The following is a 23,904-nucleotide window of genomic DNA, read 5'->3' on the forward strand; positions in this document are numbered from 1 at the left end:
ACCCATGGCAGATGCAAATGCACATGCATGGCAGCTCTGCATATGTGCATTTGTGTGGCAGCTTCATGCATACACGCTTGCACGGCAGCTTCGCACATGCAGCTGGCTCTTTCCCACCCCTGGAAGCGGTCCTCAACCAAGAAAAGGTTGGGGACCTCTGATATAGGTAATTAGTTATATCAAGTAGCATAAAGATGAGGAGTGATTCTAAAATAATACTAAATTAGATTTCATGATTCCGTCTTCTTCTGCCTAGATAGCTCAATGGATCAGATCCTGGCCTATGGAACTTCAGAAGAGTCATTAGCAATTGTGGAGAAAGCAGCATGTGGGCTTCCGGAGATGTGTCCAGGTGCCTCAGTTACTGAAGAAGTATATCTAAGGATTCAATAGAAGTTTCATATTTAAAGCTTTCTACTGAGATTGTGAAACTATATCAAATTGAGAGCCACTCATTAGAGAACCCTACAGAACGTCTGGGTGTTCATTTCTGTTTCCCTGGCATAAATGCATATTCAGAGACTTTAGCATCTTTCCCAGTATATTTCAATGCTGATAAACACTGAGGAACCTTAGGAACATAATGAGGTTGCTCTTCTTGTTTTACCTCTTTTGCAGGACTAAGGAAATGTATATCCATAGCTCTTTAAAATTCTTCCCCTTGTGGTGCTTAGAGTGTCCATACTGAGGAATAATGGGTAAACAGGTGAGGAAGCTTTCTTCTTGGCTTCATTGAACATTAATGGAAAATTACATTAAATAGAAAATCCAGGGAGAAAGCAGAGACCTGAATGAGAATCTCAGTGTATAATTATATCATGTGTGTTAAACAACTAGACAAATACTTTTCTTCAGGCAGCTCACTGAGGATGATCACACCATGCAAGGTTTTGTCTATACTAAATTGGATCCATATGAGTTATTGACCAAGCTTTTAACTTAGATCCATAGACTGGTCACCAGACTAATAGCCTCTTTGTTTGAACACACAGAAAAATACATAGGCCTCACCAATGGCTCATGAGAAGAGGCATACTGTGAATATCTATCAGAATTAGCTTCCAGTCACCAATAAATGGATTTCAGTAACTACCAATCTGTTCTCCTTCTCCGGTCAGCCTGTGAGCACTGCCCACAAACTACCTCTTTCAAACTGATCTATTAATCTTGAGTACAGTCCAATTTATATGTTCAAAGTTCACAATGAATAACTCATTTGTCCCATACTCAAGCTCATTGATATATAGAGAACAGTTTCAGGGTATAATTTTGATTCCTCTTCTTGTGAGGCAGAAAATAAGCTTAATTTTTTTTGGGGGGGGGCACTGGGAATATGCATAGGGAAAGATAAATGTGCACTTCTGGATCTCCCTTCATTGCTGCTTCAAGTACTGTACTGTGGTGCTTGTAGGTATACCTTGCCACTTGTCTGTAAGAAATAAGTATAACATGGGCTCTGTATGTATATGTCTGATCTCCCCATTCCTACCCTGCTATTAAGGGAAAGAAAAAAACATAGGTACTGGGAAGCATATCTGTGTCTAAATTCTCATTGTACTTTATATGTTAGGTAAGAAGTGATGTCAATGATTCCTGCTGGAGTGTAGGATTAACCTGAGGACCAAATAAAGAATTCTTAATGGATCGGTGGGTACTACTTAAAATATTCTATATGGTAGCTTAGCCTCCTCCACTTTTCTCCTTTCACTTCGTTAACCCCATGGCTCTTGGTTGAGTCCCATCAAGATTTTAAAAGGTGCACTTGTTCTTCCAGTTTCTATTATCTAAATGCCAGGATTTGCTAATGTTATGTCTGAACAATCTAAAGACCCCCGCCCGTCTGATTGCTCAAGTTCTGGGTGGAAAAAACTATAAGGCATACAAAAATAACCGTTTAGAAAGAGTTTGGCAGAATGCTCGGCTGAACGCTGCCACCCACTAAAACATTTTTCTTGTTTGTCATCGAATGTTTTTCTTGTTTGTCATCAATGTTAGCATTAGATAAGAACATAAAGTAGGAAATTCACAATCATTCCCTTCGTCTATTTTACAGCTCTCTCAAGGTGCTAAATATTTACCACCTTGCTAAATAACTTCATTTCTGTCTCTTCGCAACTTCCCAGCAGACTTTGGAAGAAAAAGTTTTATTGATTAAAGGATCCAATGAGAACAAATCAGAGTCACTCTGAATATATTTTAAGGGTGTATACTACAAAGCCAACCCCACTTCCCTGCATAAGACTTCCTTTAAAGCAACATAGTATTGGCAGAAAGTTTCTCTCCTTGATATAACAGAAACCTAACATTTACACAATGGCTTCCAACCTACATTAAACAAGCCAAAGCTGTTAATTTCCTCTTTATGGAGTAGGCATATATACAAAATACATTGCTGTGTGTTAACATAGTAAAATGTTTTGGAATGCAATGCCAGTAGAAAACTTGTTGTTGTTGTTGTCGTTGTATGCTTAAGTGTGGACAGTGTAAATGAAACCCCCCACCACCACTACCACCACCAATGCAGAACACAAAGTCCTATGCAGAGTAAGTAGTAGGAGGTCTTACAACAGGTCTTATTTATTTATTATTTACTAGTAATCAAGCTCGCTGTACCTAAAATACAGCAGGCGCTAGGCATGGGAGCCCCTGGCAGTCGCGCTCCGCGCGGCTGCTGGGGGCTCCCTTGGTCAGCGGGCTGATGCGGTGAGAGGCGCTTTGTGCCTCTCGCCGCGTCAGGCCGTCGGGCAGGGAGCCCCCGGCAGCCGCACTCTGCGCAACTGCCGGGGGCTCCCTTGGGCAGCGGCCTGATGCGTCGGAGGCGCTTTGCACCTCCGGTGCATCAGGCCGCCAGCAAAGGGGCAACTGCTCCGCGCAGCTTGCATTTGCTTCCTTGTTAGCAGGGCGGGAATCAGCCAGGCTAATCGGCAGCCGCTTTACGCTTCACGCCTGCCGATTGGCCTGGCTGATGGTCAGTCCGGAGGAAGGGGCCAATCGGCACCCTTCCTCATCCTGGACCGAGCCTGCCCTAACTCCTCCCACAAAGCCTTTACGGCTTTATGTAGTCCGCGGCGCCCGCGCCACCGCGGGCTGTGTTCAGATTTACTAATTGGATTTTTATCCTGCCATTCCCAGGCAAGATGGCTCATGGTGGTTCACAACATAGTAAAAACATTTTAAAAAACCATAAAATACAATTTAACAACAGATAAGAACAGCAAAGAGGTCTTCCAACAGGTTGCTTAAAGGGCAGGGTATTTTTAGTGGTATCAAACTTGGATCTTGTGATGACTTTCTGAATTTCTGTCTCCAGAGCAAACAACCCAAAAAATAAAACAGTAAAGCTCTTTCAATGAACTACTTCAGATTGCAGTTGGGAAGTCACAGGGCTTAATGGAGTCATAGGGCTCCTCTTTGAAATAAGATAAAATGCTAGCGAAGGTGCCAAGGCTGAACCCCAGATGTGCTAGTTTTCAGTTTTCAGGTTGGCTTTAAAATGTGTTGACATCAAGTAAGTGTACAGACAGCCCATATGTTCCTTTTTCTCTTGAAAAATCCATTGAAATGACACAATAATATTTATCTTGTACTAAAACCATAGATGTTCTCAAGGGGGCATTATTTATTTCCTTAGTATATGACTGTTTTTAAGCTATATTACTGGAGAAGAGTCAGCCCATTAAATCCTTATTGTAAGAGAGAAGACAGAAATGAGGAACCAAGCAAGACACATGTGTCACAACTCATCTTGAGCTTCAAACCTGCAAATGAAATCCTTTCTAAGATACACTCCATCACAATATTTTTCTACCACCATCTCTCCTAAGGCTTCCTGCCATAATTTGAAGCATCTCAGATAAGAACTGGAGTTTACCACCCAAGAACTAAATCAAAAAATCAATTTGTTTTCTGTTCGACCTACTACTATGCTAAGAGCCATATCAATTTGTTTGGACAACCATCAACATTCTGATCAAGTGTCAGAAAAGGTTCACATCCCATCATCTCACCTGCTTAAGCAACTATGAACTATAAAAACCAAACACTAAACACAAACATGTCAAACTGGAAAGAAAACAATCCACATTTTTAAGAGAACGAATCTTATTGAATTGTGTATTGAGTATTAAACATGAAACAATGGTGGTTTGAGCCATCAATTTAGTGCATGAAGACTATTTCATTTATGCTTTTTAACTACTCTGGGAAGACAAATGAAGTGGTTTACAAAGTAATGATGGAATTAAAAAAAAAACCAGCAGATGAAGGGTTTTTTTTAAATGAATCACAACTTCCCTTCTTAGCATTGATGAAGAGATACTTAAAACTTGTTTCAAAACACATTAACATGACAGCTAGTCTCACTGAGTTCAATGGGATTTACTTCATAATATCCTTTAGCTTACAATGTAAATCCCACTGAAGTAAATGGGATCTAGGCTGCATTCCTAAATCAGAAATTCCATTGAACTCAGTGGTGCTTATTTCTGAGTAAACATCAGTAACTGGCCTAGAAAGGGCAAAATTTAGCTTTAAAAATGGATCTAGACCTTCCAGACAGTCCAGGATGTGCCCATGATATCTAGAACAATGATATAAATGACTTTAATGTTTGCTTGCCAAATTTCTAAGAAAAGAAATTATAATATGGCGACTCTAATTTGGGTTCTGACATCGGGGTTAAATCAAACTGTCTCATGCAATAAAATACAAAGTAGGAAACATGATAAACAGCTTCTCCAAAGGTCAAAGTTAATAGGTTTTTACTCAGGAAAATAACACCAAGCGAAGGAAAAAACACCTTAAAATGTTTCCAGTATTAGTTGTCTGTAGAAAGGCAGATCCAGTATACCAAAGCAGTTGTGCTATTTTAGGAAAAGGACACAAAGGACTGCAAAACTTCTTTTGCCCTTGGTACAAAATGCATATGAATTTGGGTGATAACAAAACAAAAAAACTAACCATTAATTTGTAATTGGACATACAGTTCACAAGCAAATCACAACAAAATGGATTTTTCTCCCATGGGAAGAAAAATCATTATTGTTATCATTTGTATTAGGAGCAGAGTGCAACAGGTGAAGGTATTAGTCTTGCTGGTCTTACCTCTGTCACTGAAGTCATCCACAAGAATTATTTCTGCTATCAGGATATCTGGAGTCCTGTTAATAATGCTGTGTATGGTTCGCAAGAGTGACGTCCAACCTTCATTATGGAATGGGATAATTATACTAGTATTCGGAAGCTTCTCCAAGTATACCTTGTGCTTACAGCTGGGAAAGAAAAAAAAAGTCTCTATAAGAATGTAAGAATAAGACCATGCTCAGTACTATGCTCTCAATCATTCCCTCCAGTTAAACTCTCTACAAGTTTGTATACAATGAACCATAATATCAAATGAATATTATTGATATTATACTTTCAAAAGGTAGTCCTTGGTGTCCTGTATGCATGCTCCATTTTTTAATTCTAATAACATTTAAAATATGTTCCCCCTCAAGTGATAACTGGCCTATGGCAATCCCAAAGGGATTTCAGGGGAACAGATGCTCAGAAGTGGTTTGCCACTGCGACCTCTGCATCATGACCCTGGGATTCCTTCGTGATTGCCCTTTCAAACACTGATCAGGCACAACCCTGCTTTAGCTTATGGAATCTGACAAGATTGGACTAGATTGGGTTACCCAGGTCAAGGCTGGATTTCTAATAGAACTAATATTGTACTTTCTTTTTTATGTTAATACTACATACGTCAAAAAGTAAAAGGTATATATATAATAAACAAGTATCTTTATTTTAGATTATCCTAGTTCTTCAGCACCTGGTATATCAGATGCACCTTTGTTTTGAAATTTAAGACTGATTCCGCATTAGCGAGGTTGTTTGGATTTGCATTCTTAAAGGGTCGAATTTTCATCTGTTTATGAACCAAAATTTGAGTCTTCACATGCAGTCCTGAATGTCCCTTCACTTGCCCCACAGCAAAGAAATCCCCAGAAAACAGCATTTCATCTTTTCAAGGTCTAATTTGGGTCTGCCTGGTGCAAAAATGCATGCAATCAGGTTTTCTCCTGTGCCCACTATTTTAAGTCATTGGAAATGTCCCTTTCCACATCCCCATCCTCCCTCCCCCTCCATTCCTTCCTCTCCTTTCCTCTGTTCCAAAAAATGTGCCTTTTTTAAAAAGGGAGCGCTCACATTTCAAAGTTTTTTAAAGAAAGTATTCGCAGTCTTACACAGCAGTATTATGATGTTATAATGTTATAACTCAGGTTAAAAAAACCACATTCATAACACTTTGAGGGGAGGGAAGAGGTGATTGAGTGTGCAGAATGGTGGGATTAAAGGCTCTGCTGGGCAGCCTGGTTCAACCAGAGCCCACAATAGATCCAGTTCTGTGGGCACAATTACACAAAAGACACTGTCTCATTTTGAATCAGGTTAAGTCTCAAATGCTGTAAAAGTGAGGTGGGATCATTTCAATGGTGGCACATTCAGATGAGCTCTTTAAATGGTGCAAACAGTGCATTTGGATCAAATTTTTAATTCAGATGGTGCTGCATTTTCCCATGGTGCCTGCTTTTTGTTTGTTTGTTTATTCTTCGCTCTCAAGTTTGCACTGTATGGATTCATCATAAAATTTAAAAAAGCTTCACTTTTTCCAAAAATGTAGAAATGACTGGGTAAGATAAAGTGGCTCATTACAATGCATTAGAAGCAGTTCAGATAGCATCTCCCATGGCACATAAACACAAACTGAAGAAAAGTAAATTCACAAAAATCTTCAGTAAAAAACTGGCACTTCCCAGCTGATCAGAGTGTCTCCTCCTGAGGGGATCCATCTTGTTTAACTTTAAACAGCACTCCCTCTCTCTCACACACACACACACACAAACACACACACATACACATAAAATGTTTAAAACTTTCTCTATTACTAATTTTGTTCCGCAGTGATCCAGGTTCAGTGAAAAATAGTCATATCACTAGACTCATTTATAGTCTTTAAAAAACTCAGATATTGATATGATGCAAGAAGTAAGGAATTGTGGAGCTTGCACACTGATGAAGGGAGAGCCAGTAATGTTCTGCTAACATGGCTACTAGAACGTAAATGCGGCATGAAGAATCTCTACTTACTATCTAAAGCCACACTCATACACACACACCTCTAGCACAAAACTGACCAATAAAGAGATACTACGAATGGTGCACACAAAAATATCAGTATCTGGTTTTGCTCATTGGTATGCAGAACATATGCACCATGATTCCCTAGAGAAGGGTTTCTCAGCCAGGATTTTGTGATGGCCCCGGAAGCATTTCCTGAATGGGTGGGATTTAATTAATTAATGTTAATATATTTTTAGAATTTGTTAGACATTTATCAGGTAATATGACCATATATGGTCATGTCAACCCACCACTTTCCAAAATGGCCAATGATGGGCCTGGACGGAGTGGAGAGGGGAGGGGATCTGGGTGGGTGTATACACAGCAATGCATCCTAACCATATTCTGTATGATTGCCCCATTTCGGGGTTTCTTGATGCCTGGAGAATGTTTCAGGGACTTCTCAATGGTCAAAAGCTTGAGAAAGGCTGCCCCAGAGAAAGTTTGGAGGGGGGGGGGTTGATGTGCGGAATGCAGGCACAAGATTCAAATTAAAGGCATACTGACTTGAATACAGTGATAACTGAAAGTAAGCTATGCATGTGCATACCATTCTTTTATTGTTCTATATGATTAAATAACAGAATAGGGAAAAATATCCTTAGAATTTTGAATAGCTGTTAGTTTAACCATTGATAACAATATCCACACCTTTACAAATCATTCTAATTTGTAGACAATACTGGTTGTTGCCAATAACATGCAAATACTACAAATCATAACTACTGATCCCAGAGAGGCTATATGCTCTGACCCTTGTGAGAATGATAATTCAGACTTCACAGGCAAAGCCAATACTTGCAGTTCTATTCAATGATATGCTTTGTTTTCCCTATGGGTTTGTATTTAAGGGGATAGGCAGACACTCCTACAACTCCAGAAATGCAACTAAATACCCAGCATAAATAGGATAATTAAATGTAAAGTGTAACCACAAATATGCCTCTAGAGATCAAAGCTCGTATCAGCAGCAAGTGCAAGTGAACATCCAAATGTAAATGGAAAGACATAAAGGTATTTCATGAACTTCTTAATTAGGCACTAGCTACATTTATATAATGCTAACCACAAAATTACATACTTAAATGTTCATTATTTTACAAGCATGTCATACACCATTTCAATACTGAATCAATGCTGAAACCCAGTAATGAACAGAGAGGGAATATTCTCTCTTTGTAATGGGCTATGGAATTGATTACATACAGGTCACTCAATCAAAACACAGACACTCAATAGCAGGAGAACCTCTTCCTTGATTGATTAAATTTTAGTAACTTATGCTGACATAAACAAATAAACTTCATTCTTCCATTGTCTATGGCCAAACAGCAGCCAAGAAGCATCTCCACATAATGAACTGCTGGAATTAAGATATATGGATATCATGACCTGCAAAAGCAACTACCATGACCTTCTTGGGTTTAAACCCAAGCAACTCTGCATCAGAAAGAAGAGTATATTATCTGAGGTATTTTTAATCAAATTACTTCTAATTGGCTTCACTCTTACCTTTCTTATTGGTTGTATGGCCTCCATTGCCATCTGTATTTTAATTACATATTGTTTGAAAATACTTACAGAGTAAAAGCTCAGGGTGCAGTGATAAATGTATCAAATGGATGGATGGATGGATGGATAGATGGACTCACCAGTAGAACACGGGTCAGCTGTTTGACACCACTTTCCAAGACAAGGAAAATGACATTTAGACCTTATGACAGACTGGAATTAAACAACAGTAGTGCACAAACAGATCTTGCTGCTACACTAGCAGGCATTTCCCCTCCCTCGGTGCACAAAATCTAATAAAAAAAGCCTCCCAGTTTGATCAGGCTCTCTGTGTATGAATGAAGCATTCTTGATGAACTGGAGCTTGTTTATTCCATATGAACTGGGAATCTGAACTGTAATTAAAGTAAGGTGTAGAATTCCAGATTCTTTGAAATAATCCCAGTTCACTGGACTACCTGAATTTGACCATCATAGTGAATCACAGCCTGTTCAAGCCAGGAGGTTTTGCATGTTTGCTCGGCATGGTCAGCGGCAAAAAGAAACGTGGTTGGCCAAAGGATCCACTGGCTCAACACGATCAAAGCCGATACAGGGGTGACTATGAACCAATTAAAAGAAGCAGTCAGAAACAGGGATGCATGGCAAAGACTTTCCTATAGAGTTACCGAGGGTCGGACACGACTGAATGGATAACATCATCATCATGCTGCATTTGTTGATGGGTGGAACTTAAATTGTTCTTGTCATGACATAAGACTATAGCCAATCATACTATCCTCTTGAGGATTTGAAAGGGTGAGCAAGAATTCAGGACCACTTAAGATGCACAGTTAAAGTTCTCGGTTTTATTTGAAAAAAACTTAGTTGAAAAATAAGTTTTGTAGGCATTTTTGCTTTCTCCACTGGGAATCCAGGGTCTGATTTGCCAATTTCCATTTTATATAAGGCATTTTTAAGCAGACAATTCATTTTGATACTTTGCAGATCTACTTGAAAAATTAAATCCAAATGTAGGCTTAACTATCCATTAACATCAGATCTTAGAAAGACAGGATTTCGAAAAACTTGTCAGCAAAAACAAAACAAAAAACAAACAAAAGCCTACTGGATGGGCTGATAAACTTCCCTGTTGTTAAGTCGTATTTGCCATGAATCTGTCTACCAAGTCTGGGATTTTTCTAACATTATAAAAACAATAAGAACCATTTATTAACGAAGGGAAGGTAATATATATATGTAACAAATCTGAAAAATTGTCAGTTTTGATCTTTCATTCCGCAGAGTCTTCTGTAACAGTTAAAAGATGTCAAAAAGTGGCAGCATGCATGAATATACATGATTTCATTTTACATAAAAGGGGTATTCTCCGAGAATTAAGAAAAATATTCTAGGGTTACAAGGAATGTGCTTATTTTCTTTTCTTTAAAAAGGAAGGGTTCTAGCTGGATGGGAACACGTGCATACAATGCCTCAGCCCAGTCCATCCTAATGTTTTTCTTTTCATGTGTCGCTTTTTTCCCCGTCTTTATACAACTAATAAAAACTATATAGACATTGTATAAAGAATTGTTTTCTTTCCATTCTTAAGGAAAAAAATGTAATTGTCTTTTTAGATTAAAACATGTTAATACCTAAGCCTAAATTTGGTTCTTTTTTCTTATTCTATGAGAATTTTCATCAGAAACTTCATGTTGACCTTCCTGCACCGACCAGTTTTAATATATTTTAACTTTCCAGGTAGACGTTTTTGAAAACTAATATGTATGATTTCAACGAAGGCAGGTAGCATTAAATTCATAACTTAAATGCAACTCTGCTGTGGTGGTTGTTATTGCTTCCAGTATGATAAATATATGATTAATATTTTTTTCCATATGGGAGATCATTCTACCTCAAGCAAGAAATGAGAAATTTTTAGGGCTATTGAGCTTTGCAAGTTTATACATTGAAAGCAGAAGGTCATTTAATATAGGTGTTACTAACTGTAATACATTGAAAATATTCAGAATTTCCACTGGACCTTTTAAATTCTCCACTTACGTTTGATAAGCAAGGGGCCTAGTATTTAATATAATATGTAAAAATAATGCCCGGTCAAGCAGTTAAAAGATTCTTTCATGTTTACTAAAACAGCATATTGCCATTCTTATGACTGTACCATCACACAGCAAAAAAGCAGCTAGTCCTAAACTGTTAGAAAATTGACTGAGAAGTCAGTGGAATTCTTCCTGATAAAGCTCCTGATTGTTAAACAAACAAAACACCCCCCCTAAAGTCACAGAAGCTGGAGTTCTTGACTTTATGACCTTTTAAAAAGTGTTCTATTCAATACACAAGACCAAGGCAACTCTCACAACAAACCACCATTGAGTCTGAATTATAGCGATAGGATTTAGTGAAAAACAATTGCATCTTTCATGGCTCTCTGTAACAGATGCTCACATATATGCTTTGTAAATTCATTGTCTCTTTGTTCAAGATTCCAGATTTTAAACCAAGGAAACTTTTATTTATGCATATATTAGGGGCCAAGCCCGTTGCATTCAAGAATACAAGGGGCACCAGATTAGGGGGGGGTGGAGTGGAAGAACTCTGTAGACGGCCTCCCCCTGCTCACAGGACTTGGAAAGGCTGCAGGCAGCTGTTAGGGAACTCACCAGCAGGGGCAGTTCTCACGTGGCAGGGATCTGCAGCTTCCAAGCCTAAGAGGGAAGTGGGAGGAGGAGGGAGTGGTCAGGAGTGGGGGACAGAAGGCAACTGGCTAGCTGCTGGACAGACAGGCAAGCTGGTTGGAGCAGGAAGCATTCAGGGGTAAGACAGAGTGGCACTAAGTGGCACTTAAGCCATGAGACACGCTCCTCCTCCAAGGCCTTACCAGAAATATTAAGTGAAACAGATTTAAAACTTGTTTATGCCACCTCTCCAGAAACCTCTTCCAGGTATCTCATGAGGTAAAATATGACAAAATCATAAAAAGGCCATTGAGTCATTTAAATTAATATACTGCTTAAAAAAAACAAAAACAGAATAAAATCAAGACTGTTAAATGTCTCCCCCCAGGGAATTTCCAGGCAGTGGAGAGCTTGCCTTTCACTGCCTCGGAAGGTTGGCTGGGGGAAAGAGCTGGCTTTCCACTGCCTGGGAAGCTTGGCTGGGGATCTCCCTGGAGATCAGCTTTCTGGTGGCTATTTTGGTCAATCCGTTTGGGTGTTGAATCAATTTGGCTAAATCCAAACAATCTGAATTCGGCCGAATTGATTTGAAAAGAATCCAATTTTTTAAATGTGCGCATGTCTAAGGATGGATTCTGGCTTCAGAGGAACATGCAGTGTTGGGTAAAGGGATAGCCAAAAGCAACTGTTTTGGTGCTTACTACTTTTAAACATAAGAATCAGCAACTGCTCTTTCAGCACAGCATTCCCAATGATCAAGTTGCCATATTTCGTAAAAATGTCAGTTTCTGGTTTGTCTTTAAGGGCAGATCAATGTAAGCCTTACTTTACTTCTGCTGCAAGTTATTGTGCTGAGAATAAAGGGTGTAAATAGAGATAATAGGACAACTTTATTTTACTTAGAATGCATTAGTGTTTCTTTAACCACTATTCTTGTCTCTAATAAGAGAATTCTCCAAAGGTTGTTAATTTTACTTTAGAAACATTTACATTAGAACAGAGTAGCTAGTCTAATTTCTTTATATAATGTGAATAAAGTACAGCAGTGACTGGCAGACATTGTCTGAAACTGGGCACTTTTAATATTCTTTGACAATAATGTAAGTACATGTAATAAAAGAAAGGGCTAGTCTAGTTTGTGGTATTTTATTACAAAGATAAATATCAGATCATCTGGAAAGTAATTCAACTAATCAATAGCTTAAAAGAGGGAAATGATGCTTAAAAGAGAGCAAATATTTCAAATATCCTTATTGTAAATGTTATGCTGTTAAACCAAATAGAACTTTCTTCTTACGTAAATAAAATGTATGTATTCAAAATAATTTACACATAGAGGCTTCTTAAAATGAATCAGAGTAGTTATTATTACATTAAATTGAACTCCAAAATACATTCCCCCAACAGGATTAATATTAATAGCTTCTGTATTAATGCTGTTATAGATATGATTCAATATAGTCTCCAAATTGATTTTACTGTTCAAATATTTAATGATTTGGATAACTATGGTATCAGAGTTAGTACCAACTGAATAGCTAATATTTCAGCACTTATGATTGTTAAAAGAACTTTAACAAACCACATCTGCTGGAAGAGTCTTTAAAAGAAAAGGCTGAAAAAATTACTACCAATGAGCTGAACAGTGTCAGAAAAGTACTCATTGGTCCATTTCAATCACTGTTTTTATTCTGACAGACATTGGTCCCCCTGGATCTCATACAAAGGTCTTTCCCAGAAACTGATCTCCACTGTGATCTGAGACATTTTCCACTGGCAACCTCAGAGCTGTATTAATTAATTTATCTCCTTCCTTCTAGCCCACCATTCTCCTGAAGGACTCAAGAGTGTACTTGGGATCTTCTGAGTGGGGTTTCTATCACCAAACTTGTCCTGCTCCTATTACTATTACAATTACTATTACTATCACTCCCTGACCGGCTCGTGGTGGGGTACAGTGTCTTATAAAAACTCCCCATTAAAAGACATCAAAAAACCCACTCCCAACCCCCACTACTAGAGGGGTGGAGAAGGAGGTCTGATGATGTACTACTCAACCCCCGGGGGGCGTCGATCTACTTCGCTGACCCCAGCCTCAACCATAGACCTGGCGGAAGAGCTCCATTTTACAGGCCCTGCGGAATACTGAAAGATCCCGCAGGGCCCGCAGCTCACCCAAAAGCTTATCCCACCAGGTAGGAGCCAGGACCGAGAAGGCCTTGGCCCTGGTTGAGGCTAGGCATGCTTCTCTAGGGCCGGAAATGACCAATAAATTTTCACCCACAGAGTGTATTGCTCTGCGGGGGGCATAGGGCGATAGGTGGTCCCTCAGGTATGTGGGTCCCAACCCGCGTAAGACCTTGAAGGTTAAAACCAAAACCTTGAACTGGATCCAGACAACAATTGGCAACCAATGCAGCTGCCTCAGCACAGGCTGGATGTGGGCCCTCCAAGATGTGCAAGTAAGGACCCAGCAGCTGCATTTTGCACCAGCTGAAGTCTTCGTTTCAAGGACAAGGGTAGGCCCGCGTAGAGCGAGTTACAGAAATCTATTCTGGAGGTGACTGTTGCATGGATCTCTGTGGCCAACTGTTATGCTAGTAGTCCTATTGGGGAAGGTCACAGTTCTGGGTCCCCCTCTGAGTAAAGCTCTCAGGCTGCAGCATCTGGTCCAGAAGTCTCAAAACACTTGCAACAGTTTGCCACATGGTTTGGTGGCTAATGGTTTGGAGAGGCAGCATCGATTGCAGTGGGGCCAGGAGCCTGGTCATCTGATAAACCAGGACTGAAGCAGTAGTGGTGTTTTTTTTTTTGTGATGGTCTTAGTGATTGCAATTGCATTGGAGGGGAGAAGTAGGCACATCAGTGCACTCCACCAGGTGCCCACAGTCAGGGAATGGGGCTTGCTTTTGGGTTCTTATGTGGGCCAGTTCCTCTTTACTCTTCCTCTTTACTCAGAAACACCTTCTTTTCATGGATAATTGGTCCCCCCCCCCTCACAAGTGCAACTGGTATTGCCATGTCAGAAGTTGCATGCTTAGCTTGTTATCAACCTCACTCATTGGGTCATCTCTCACCCACCCAATTGCTCTCAGTGTAGCCTGAACCCCTTTTACCCATGATCCCTGTCTTCAGATTGTTTTTTCCATTCCCAGCAGAGTTTTACATAGTGTGGCAGGAGCTGACTAAGGGTGAGTCCCCAGGCGGCAGCCCAACAAGTAACGGAAGCATAGACCAAAGCAGGAACTCTGAGTTTCAGGTGAGTTCCAAGTGTAACTTATCCCAGGCTGATCCAGACACTGTGAAATTAACTAGCCTGGGCTGTTGCAGGGACCCTGCCCCCACCTATGATTTCCATGCAGCCAGCTCAGCTCCTCCTTGCTTCTCCCTAGCCCTGGGTTACAAACATAGCCTCAATGGTGAAAAGTGTTGAAAAGTGTTATGATTAGAGGTGCTACAGTCTTGTTTGGCAAGTAAGCATACAATCAGTTATGAGCCAAGCTTCAGACCTCTGTGTCTCATAACCATTCTATTTCAGCAGCTGTTAAACAGCTATGTACAACATGCGCAACTGATTATCTTTCAGGGCCAGGTAATTAAATGATGTGCACGTGCACATGTGAGTGTGTGTATATATGGAGAGAAAACCACTCCCATAAAGCTGTATGAAAACGTGTATTCAAAATAAATGCTGATAACATGGACATTAAACGGTAAGTTTTTTTAATGGTTTATATTCATAATCATTGGCTGAATGCCTAGTTTGTTCTCTTTTTCTTTACATTATTGGCTGCCAAGCAGCATGTGCTGATGATGGGTTTGAGCGATGGGGAACTAGGACTCCCATCAGGTTCCTCTTAAACAAGCATGAAATGCTGCTGATTGCAATGTACTTTAACTTTTGTATATGTAGAATTAACCTGCCAAACAGGCTACTCACAGATAGTCAGAGCCCTGGATAAGAAATTGGCTCCTGGCTTATAAACAGTGAGCAGAATGTGACTCCCCAACCAGCATGAATTCGAGCACCCCTAGTTACAACTGCATCCAATCAAATGCTGCTGTGAGGACCTTGACTACTTGGCAGAACTAGGAACATGACAAAGACCTGAATACATAGACCACCATCCAGTTTTTAACTGAACATACAATGTAGGCTGTGCTCTCAGAGCTACTGCTATATTTCCACACTTAGGTATTATCTTTTTGCACCTATTGTATGGGACACGGTGCTAGGAACCATAACGAAGTGCATTAGTGCATATTCACAAAAAAAGGCATAAAAATGCCACTTTAATTCGCAAAAGTGACTTCCCACCACAGGAAATATGGTCAAAATACAATCCCACATATCTTTCTGCAGTCTAAAAATGTCTGGTTACTACCAGCCTTTTCTTCTTCTCAGTCCTTTCTTCTATAAAACCCCTTAAGCTCTTCAGTCTCAACCCAGCTTTTTGGGGGGATATGCTTATATGTTCTAATCCAGACTTCTGTTATTTTAACCCACCTTTACCTATGAAAATCTAAAACACACAACCTGTTTTTCATCAATATAATCAATAGTACTTTATCAAATCAGTGTTAAGAACAACTAGCCATAGTAAAACACCTGACTTCTTATCAAGTGATTGCTGACTAAAAAACAACAGAATAGAAAGGTCTTATCATCTTTGTAAGAACTCCAGTAGACATAAGCTTCTTTTTAAACTCCTTTTTAACTCCTCTAAAAGCTGACTCTAGTGAACAAGCCTCATATGAAGTAACTGGCAAATAGAGATCATAATTGTTGTGTGGGCTTACCTTGAGAGATAAGCTAGGACATCTTGATTTTTGCCAGTTTGTGGCTCTATGAAATATTTTTTTATTATGTGAAGATCTATTACCCAGCCACACACCCCTCCTTATGCCCTATTTCTGTACCACTTATATCCTTGTCTGCTGCTATTGCACCATATCCCAGCTTACTACTCACAATGGTGGAGCAAGGCCGTAAATCAGGATGTTGCTCTGATATAGTCATTACAATGGTACCATTTTGCTTGTACTGTATCTTTAATAGTAAGAAGATCTTCTTTGAGCACAGTGAGTTAGTTGTTCAGACACAAAAGCCAGCTAAATCAGTTTCTTTTATTCACTTATTCAGTCATTGCTAGGTTTGTGGGTCTGAAAGGTGCATTTCTGAACCCACCATCACCTATTTTATTATTATTATTATTATTAAGTTATTTATTATTATTATATTATAATATTATTATTAAAATTATTAAAAGGGGGTTATTATTAAAATGGGGGAAAGGGTTTCTATTTTAGGAATCAATTTGAATAGAAATTTAATATAATCATTAACTGCAGGATAAACAATGCGCTTTGCTGATGTGCAGTTTTAAAATGACAAGTTTCAGTGACCCTTTGTTACAAAGTATCATGAAGAACATTATGAAGCAACCCTAGTGTTTTTGTACTATGAGCAAGGTGGGGAGTGTTGGCACCACTTCAGTCAGTTTAGAGAAAATGCCAATTCATAGAAGCTGCAATTTGTTTGACCCCATGGTTATAGCAATAATATTTTATCACATTATGGGAAACCAGTGGCAGAACCTTGGCCAGCTCCCAGATTTTCTGCCTCCTAGATATATCAACAGGCTTGTAAACTGCCTTTCTTGATAGATAAAATCACTGGAGAAGGGAAAAGCAGAGAAGGTTGCCTACAAAACATTTAGGAAACAAAAAGAAACACGGTACAGGAATCCAGAGGTTGTAAAAGAAAACCTACAACAGCTTTCCTCTTTTTAAAAACATATCTTCCAAAAGAGCATGGCTGCACAAAGTCAGAACAAAGAGGCGGAAAGTACAACTTTCCATTTTCCATTCAGTTGTTGTCAGCACATTCATTCCTAGCAAAAGGCTTTAAAAATGGAGGGAGGGGTTATAACTGACCTTTTCTCTCTCTTTATCAAGGGGACTACAATACCTACCTGACATTGGACCAGTGACAAGCACGCAACAGAAAAATACCAACCTAAAACATTTCCAAGCAAAGATTTACATAGTAATTGTCTCAGTGTGTCAACGTATTCAATTTACAGCGGCCAGCTTCAGTCATAGTGCATTTCTATTCCAATCTAGTCTTGTCAGCTGAACTCGATAAAGCAGTGATAACTGATAATTTCCACGACCATTTGACAGGTCTATAAAATTAGCTCAGAGGTGGGGACAGAAGGGATAGGAAAATAATTTCCGTCGACAATGGTGGCTCACAGCTTTCAAGCATTCACTGGGTACAAACATTGTTGAAAGAGTTTGTAAGAAGCAGACTTAGAGGAAGTAAATGCTGATTTACAAGCCATTTACGCCGGAGTATTTGGGCTGAAGCTGAGTCTTGAATCATATACACTATCTTAATTGGTTTATGAATCACAAGTCTGTTTGTGACAAAAGTAACCGATGAAGCTCATTATGAAAAAAAATCAGTACGTCTAGATTTATGCATGAAGTGAGTATACACTACAACCTATGAGGGATTTACATAAGCTACATTTTGTTTAGCTGTGACTGAGAAAATGGGCAACTGTGACTTACTGCAGCTGTCGATTGACCAGGCAGGGAGAGACTGGAACAAGTTGCCATGTCCCACAGGTGCTGTTGCCGGTGCATATGGTGTGGTGGTGGCATGCTCTGCGCTGGTGAGGAGGTGGTGGTGAGGAGGTGGGTCCCACGGCACCTATTTAAGGAGCCATGTGCACTGGGCCCAGCCTCTTTCCAGAAGCCACTGGAGGAGCCTCCCTCCCCCCAACCCTGTTTAAAATAATAATTTTAAAAATGTTGCTGTGAACATTTATATGATTAGGTTATGGTGATTATGTAAGGTGTGTGTGTGTCAAAGTATTTACAGCAGACAGCTTCAGTCATAGTGCATTTCTATTCCAATCTAGCCTTGTCAGCTGAACTCGATAAAGCAGTGATACTGATAATTTCCACTACCATTTGACAGGTCTAAATACAAGCAGGGACCTACCCTGTGGGTAGGCATGCAAGACTTGTTGGCCAGGTGGCCTGGGAGCAGCCAGGCAGATTTTTGTCCTTTGGTCCCTCATCTGGCTGCCTCCCAAGGTAGTACGATGCAGAGGCAAAAAGGGACCTGTGTTCCCCAATGGGAATTGTGACGGATCCCTGCCTCTGGGTTAAGGTTGGGATATAAACAATCAGAGGACTGGTAGGTTATGCTATCCTTCTTGAGCTGTGCCAACCCTCCCAGTGTGGGGGACAAAATAGGATTAAAAGCTGTGGCCATTTTGAAGCCATCCATCGAGTTGTGTCTTTCTTCGAGCTATTGTTGCCCTTCCTGTCAACCACCTATTAAGAAATTTTGGTATCACCTGATACAGTCATCATAGGAGCTATCTTCAGTTTCCTGACAAGTAACTTAGTTTTGCTGCCATATAATGTGTGGAATGGCATTTGTAAGGTGCATAAATGGTAAATTGAAAACCTTATAACATGTACAGTAAGTTGGTTTTTTACTGGCTCTCTCTACAAAACAGATTAAGACTTCTGACAGGGTCAGAGAACATTCCATTCATGTGTTAAAAAACCCATTACATAAGCACTTTCCCCCCTCTAATGACTACTGGGAGAAAAAAAACATCAGTGACAGAGCCACTATCTGACAACTGCATAGGCTAGGAAACAGTAATGGCAATCATCATATGTATTGCATGACTATAAAACAACCTGTGTGACAGCAAAGCGGTCATTTTCAATGAAGAACACGTTGCATAGGAAATTGCTAACCACATATGTAATGCAATCCTAAACCAAGTCACAATCTTCTAACGCAGTGACTTCAATGGACATAAAAGGATGCAACTTTGCTCAGGATTACACTGACAACCTCCTTTTGATATGAAAACAAAATAAAAATGTATCATACTACAGGAATGCTGCACAGGGGCTGAGATAAATATCTTTACATCGATAGATTCAGGTGGGTCACCATGTTGGTCTGAAGCAACAGAAGAAAGTTTAAGACCAACAAAGTTTTATTCAAGACATACGCTTTCATGAACAACCATATTTCTTCAGATATAACTGATATATTTACTCAGTTTTTATATCAACACATTTAAAGGGATGATTTGTCAAGACTATTTTTTGGGGTACTGTTGAACTTGACACCAAAGATTAAAATCAGTGATTATATGTCAAGTACTGAAATACAAACAAAACATACAAATCCAGCATACTTACCAGTCATACCTATGGCTCCATCATGCCTACTTCTCTTGCCAGTCAAACATCACAGCAATGGAAATTTAGATTCAGGTATGTTAGGTAAGACTCTAGGACAGGGGTCATCAACCCCCGGTCCGCAGCCCGGTGCCGGGCCGCTAAGGCCACGGTACCGGGCCGCTGGCAGCCGCGCCTGCCTCCCCCTGCCCGCAGCGAGAAGGGAAGAGGCAGGCGTAGCCACCAGCATGCCGGTGCCGCAAACGCGCATGTTTGGCAACTGTGCGCATGCGCGTTAATGCCCCCTGGTGGTGAAAACGTGCATGCGTGGCAACTGCGCATGAGCGTTTCACAGCACCCGGGCTGTCGGCTCACCCCTCACCCCGGAGGCGGTCCCTGACCTGAGAAAGGTTGGGGACCGCTACTCTAGGACATACATCAACATTAAATTCTGACCATCACAGTAAAGTAAACTACTCCTGATCCAATATGCAATGAAATCACCAATCACAGACACACAATTGGTGTGATTATTTCACATGGTGTCCCAAGTAGCTATGACATCATCACATGACTAGAGTGATTCATGTCATGTTCTCTTGTCCAGTTTATGGCCAGCTTGGTGTAGTGATTAGGAGTGCAGAGTTCTAATCTGGTGATCTGAGTTTGATTCTACACTTCTGTGGAACAGAATACCACTTCTAGGAAAATGACACTGCAAAATATGCCATTAAAAAAGCAATATTATACCCACAACAGAAATAGATTCATTACTACTACTACTACTACTACTACTACTAGCAAGAAAGCCCATTGCAACCAGGAATGCAATGAGTGCTAGGACTCAGGGGACATTGGCAGGCGCAGATCTCTCTCTCTCAGCAGGAGCCATAGCAGGTAATCAGAGCTCACTTTTAACAGGGAAGCAGGGCTCGTTTGCAGTTTGGCAGGGCTCTCTGTGTCTCTCTCTCAGGTGTCTGAGAGCAAAATGGCTAGCATCCAGGGAAGGAGGGTGGGAGGTGTAGGGGGCAGGGCCAATCAGGGTGCGGCCCTATTCCAACTCGGACACTCCAGACTCATTCCACCCCCCAGGCTGTTTCACAAATATCAAGGGGAACAATGGATAAGGATTACTATAATATTTAAATTTATTGCCCGCCTCTCCCTGAGGGCATGGGGCGGGTTAATGCAAACAATAGGAGTTGGGGCCATGTATTTAAGATAAGGGCAGAAGAATGGGGATGAAAATTTAGAGTTTTATTCCATACAAATGTTGCCCAGTACATTTGAGGGCAGTTTTGAGCACTATAACAATTCTGGCAAGTGACAGAAGAACACTGCTGGTTGTGAAACAGGTTCATGGTGGGAAAGTTGTTTACAAGAAAAGGGCAGACACCATAGGGCTGGCTTGTTCCCAGTAAGACACTCGTGACAATGTCCTGCTTCTGAGGATAGCCTAAGAAATGTCATGGCCCATGTGGCTAGCAGTGGGTAAAAAAACAAATTAGGAGCAGATATATTGACAAACACAACAGGAGAAAGTGGCAGTTCAGACTCATTTTGTCACTAATGATTTTCTGCATTATTTTCACTGGTACTGTTTTGACACCAATTGAAATCAGGCTATCCTTTTTGAACTGAAATTGATGTGCAGTGCATATTTATCATGCCAGCCATGCTCTGTAATTATGCATTAAAATTCCATCTAAGTAGAAACATTCCTGTCCAGTAGGAATTGCTGTAGATAATTTCAGGTGACCTGGGGATAATAAGGCAGATACAAAATATTTTAAACAAACAGATTAAAGGGAGTTAATTCTTTGTATTAATCATATGCAAATCAAGACTCAGTTGTAGACAGGAATATATGTCTTTACAAGGGTATGTCTTGCCTTTCTTGAACTTTTAGTACATTCTCTAAGAATGGGATATAAAATACATATATACATATACTGAATTTTATATGCAGGGCATAATTGACTGGGAAAGTATTCTCTTTGACAGCCCCCTGGAAATGAATGGGAATGGGAGATGTTCCTAGATATCTCCCATTCATTTGAATGGTGCTCATGCCGCTATTTAAAACTTCCATTTCACAAAATGGTTTAAATAACTGTTAGGCATTCAGTCATATATTGGACAGAGACACATGCCCTGCTATAGCGCTGACATGGCTGCCAGCCCTTTAAACCTCACAGTTTGATGGGTCTGCCCATTAGCTGTGGGGTCTAAAGAGCTGGCAGTAATGAAAAACCTCCCCCTTTCAAATGGAGGGTTTTAAATGGCGGGCAGCTGTTTAGCCTCACACTGGACATGCACACATGCCCTGTAGTAAGGCTGACATTGTGCTCCCTAATGCTTTCAAGCTTCTAAGTGGGAAAGAGCAAAAGGGATCACTGAAATGGCTCACAGTCCTTTAAACCTCACAGCTTGATAGGTCCACCCATCAGCTGTAAGATCTGAAGCTGTATTTAGATTGAGCTATAGTGGGAGGCAGTCTGGGAGCAGCCACAAAAGTGGATGTTAGCAGCTCCTGCACCTTAGCTGATCCTGGCTTTAAATGATTTTATCTTATTTTTCCTTATTAGGTCTATTTGACCCCTTATTTTTGTATACTCTGTAGATTTGACAGTGTTGTGATGGCCAATGGCTAATGCAATAAAATGTATCTATTGCATTCCCCAAAATCGTGAATTTCTAGTATTCAAAACTGGAATTTTCTGGGAATACAATTATTTTTAAATCTAATAGACTCAAACTGATAACACTTGATTTTTGTGCGGAAATCCCTAGTCAAAATTCCTGACAGTATTGATCTCGGATTCACTGAACGTTCAGATCCTTTTACCACATTTAGGTATGTATCCAAGAGGGGCTGGCCTGATCTTGTTACATCTCAGAAGTTAAGTAAGGTCAGCCTTGGTTAGTAGTTGGATGTAAGACAACCAGGGAAGTACAGAAGTGGGCAATGGTAAACCAGTTCTGTTTCTTGCCTTGAAAATTCTGGTATGTGACCATGAGTCTGACTGACCTAACAACATCCACTGTTCCCCCCTCAGACAACCCCTCCAAGACCTGAACCAGCCTGAACTCCCTGGGGGCTTGGCTAAATTTTTGTTCTATTTAGAGCCAGTTTGGTGTAGTGGTTAGGAGTGCGGACTTCTAATCTGGCATGCCGGGTTCAATTCTGCACTCCCCCACATACAGCCAGCTCGGGGACCTCGGGCTTTCCATGGCACTGATAAAACTGTTCTGACTGAGCAGTGATATCAGGGCTCTCTCAGCCTCACCCACCTCACAGCGTGTCTGTTGTGGGGAGAGGAAAGGGAAGGCAACCGTAAGTCGCTTTGAGCCTCCTTCGGGTAGAGAAAAGTGGCATATAAGAACCAACTCTTCTTCTTCTAGTATCATTTGCCAAAGCCATTGAAATTCTGTTAAATTGGAACCACAGTTGGTTTATTGTTGATATGTTATTTTATGACTGTGTTATATATTTAGACTGTTCCATGTATTACCCCTGCAATGTTTCATGTGAACTGTCCTGAGCCATATGGGATGGTAGTATAAAAATCAAATCAATAAATAGATAAATGAGTTGATTGCTTCTTGATGGCACTTTTCATTCCAACAAAGGGATACCAATTTTGAACAAGTGATGCCACTCAGCTATTAAGACAGTTTGCATGCATCTACAGAAGCATCTAGTATGGCAACAGATCCCCTCAGATTAAATTACTTAACCTGAAAGAGTTATACAACTGTTAAAAATAAACAGGAAGACTTTGAAAACAGTCAGAATCAACACTTTAGAAGTTTTATTCAAAGGGCGGGCGGGGGGGGATAGGATGTAGTGTACTTGGAAATCTAGCTATAGTCACATCTCAATGGACGAGGCCCATGTCCCAACAAGCTTGCCTCATCATTCCATGAAGTTAGAACAGAAAGTTTTTGCATCTCATGTTATATTCTAAGGTTAGCAGGTGGCAATATTGCAAAGTACATTATTTTCAATGTATGCCATGTGTGAATTTACTTGCTTTTCAGTGGTCAGGGACTGATCAAATGCACCTCTGCACCAGGATAAATGTACAAACTTGATGGGACATAAGTGGTTTAATGAAGGGGACACGGCTGAACCATTAATCATTCTGAAGTCCATAAGCTGAACATTTCTAGCATATAAAAGGGGAAAAAGTATTCCAGATGTTCACAGGTATAATAAAGATCAAGGAACTCACTCTTCAAAAGACCAGTTGTACACATCTACATGTGTCGTACTGGGTCTTCACGGAATTGGAAGTGGGAATTTAACCCTGCAGTC

At 40.3% G+C, this 23,904-nt stretch overlaps 1 protein-coding gene across 4 annotated transcripts in view; it reads right to left on the reverse strand.

Moving 5' to 3' along the window:
- GALNTL6 (polypeptide N-acetylgalactosaminyltransferase like 6) overlaps window positions 1-23,904 on the reverse strand; it is a 542,786-nt gene that overhangs the window by 269,384 nt on the left and 249,498 nt on the right. For all 4 annotated transcript variants that reach the window (XM_077353588.1, XM_077353585.1, XM_077353586.1 and 1 more), the window contains one exon: window positions 5,104-5,270. In XM_077353588.1, the coding sequence (XP_077209703.1) occupies window positions 5,104-5,270 (167 nt within the window). The remainder of the gene's footprint in view (window positions 1-5,103; window positions 5,271-23,904) is intronic.

Source organism: Paroedura picta, chromosome 10, assembly GCF_049243985.1.
Source record: "Paroedura picta isolate Pp20150507F chromosome 10, Ppicta_v3.0, whole genome shotgun sequence".
Taxonomy (NCBI): domain Eukaryota; kingdom Metazoa; phylum Chordata; class Lepidosauria; order Squamata; family Gekkonidae; genus Paroedura; species Paroedura picta.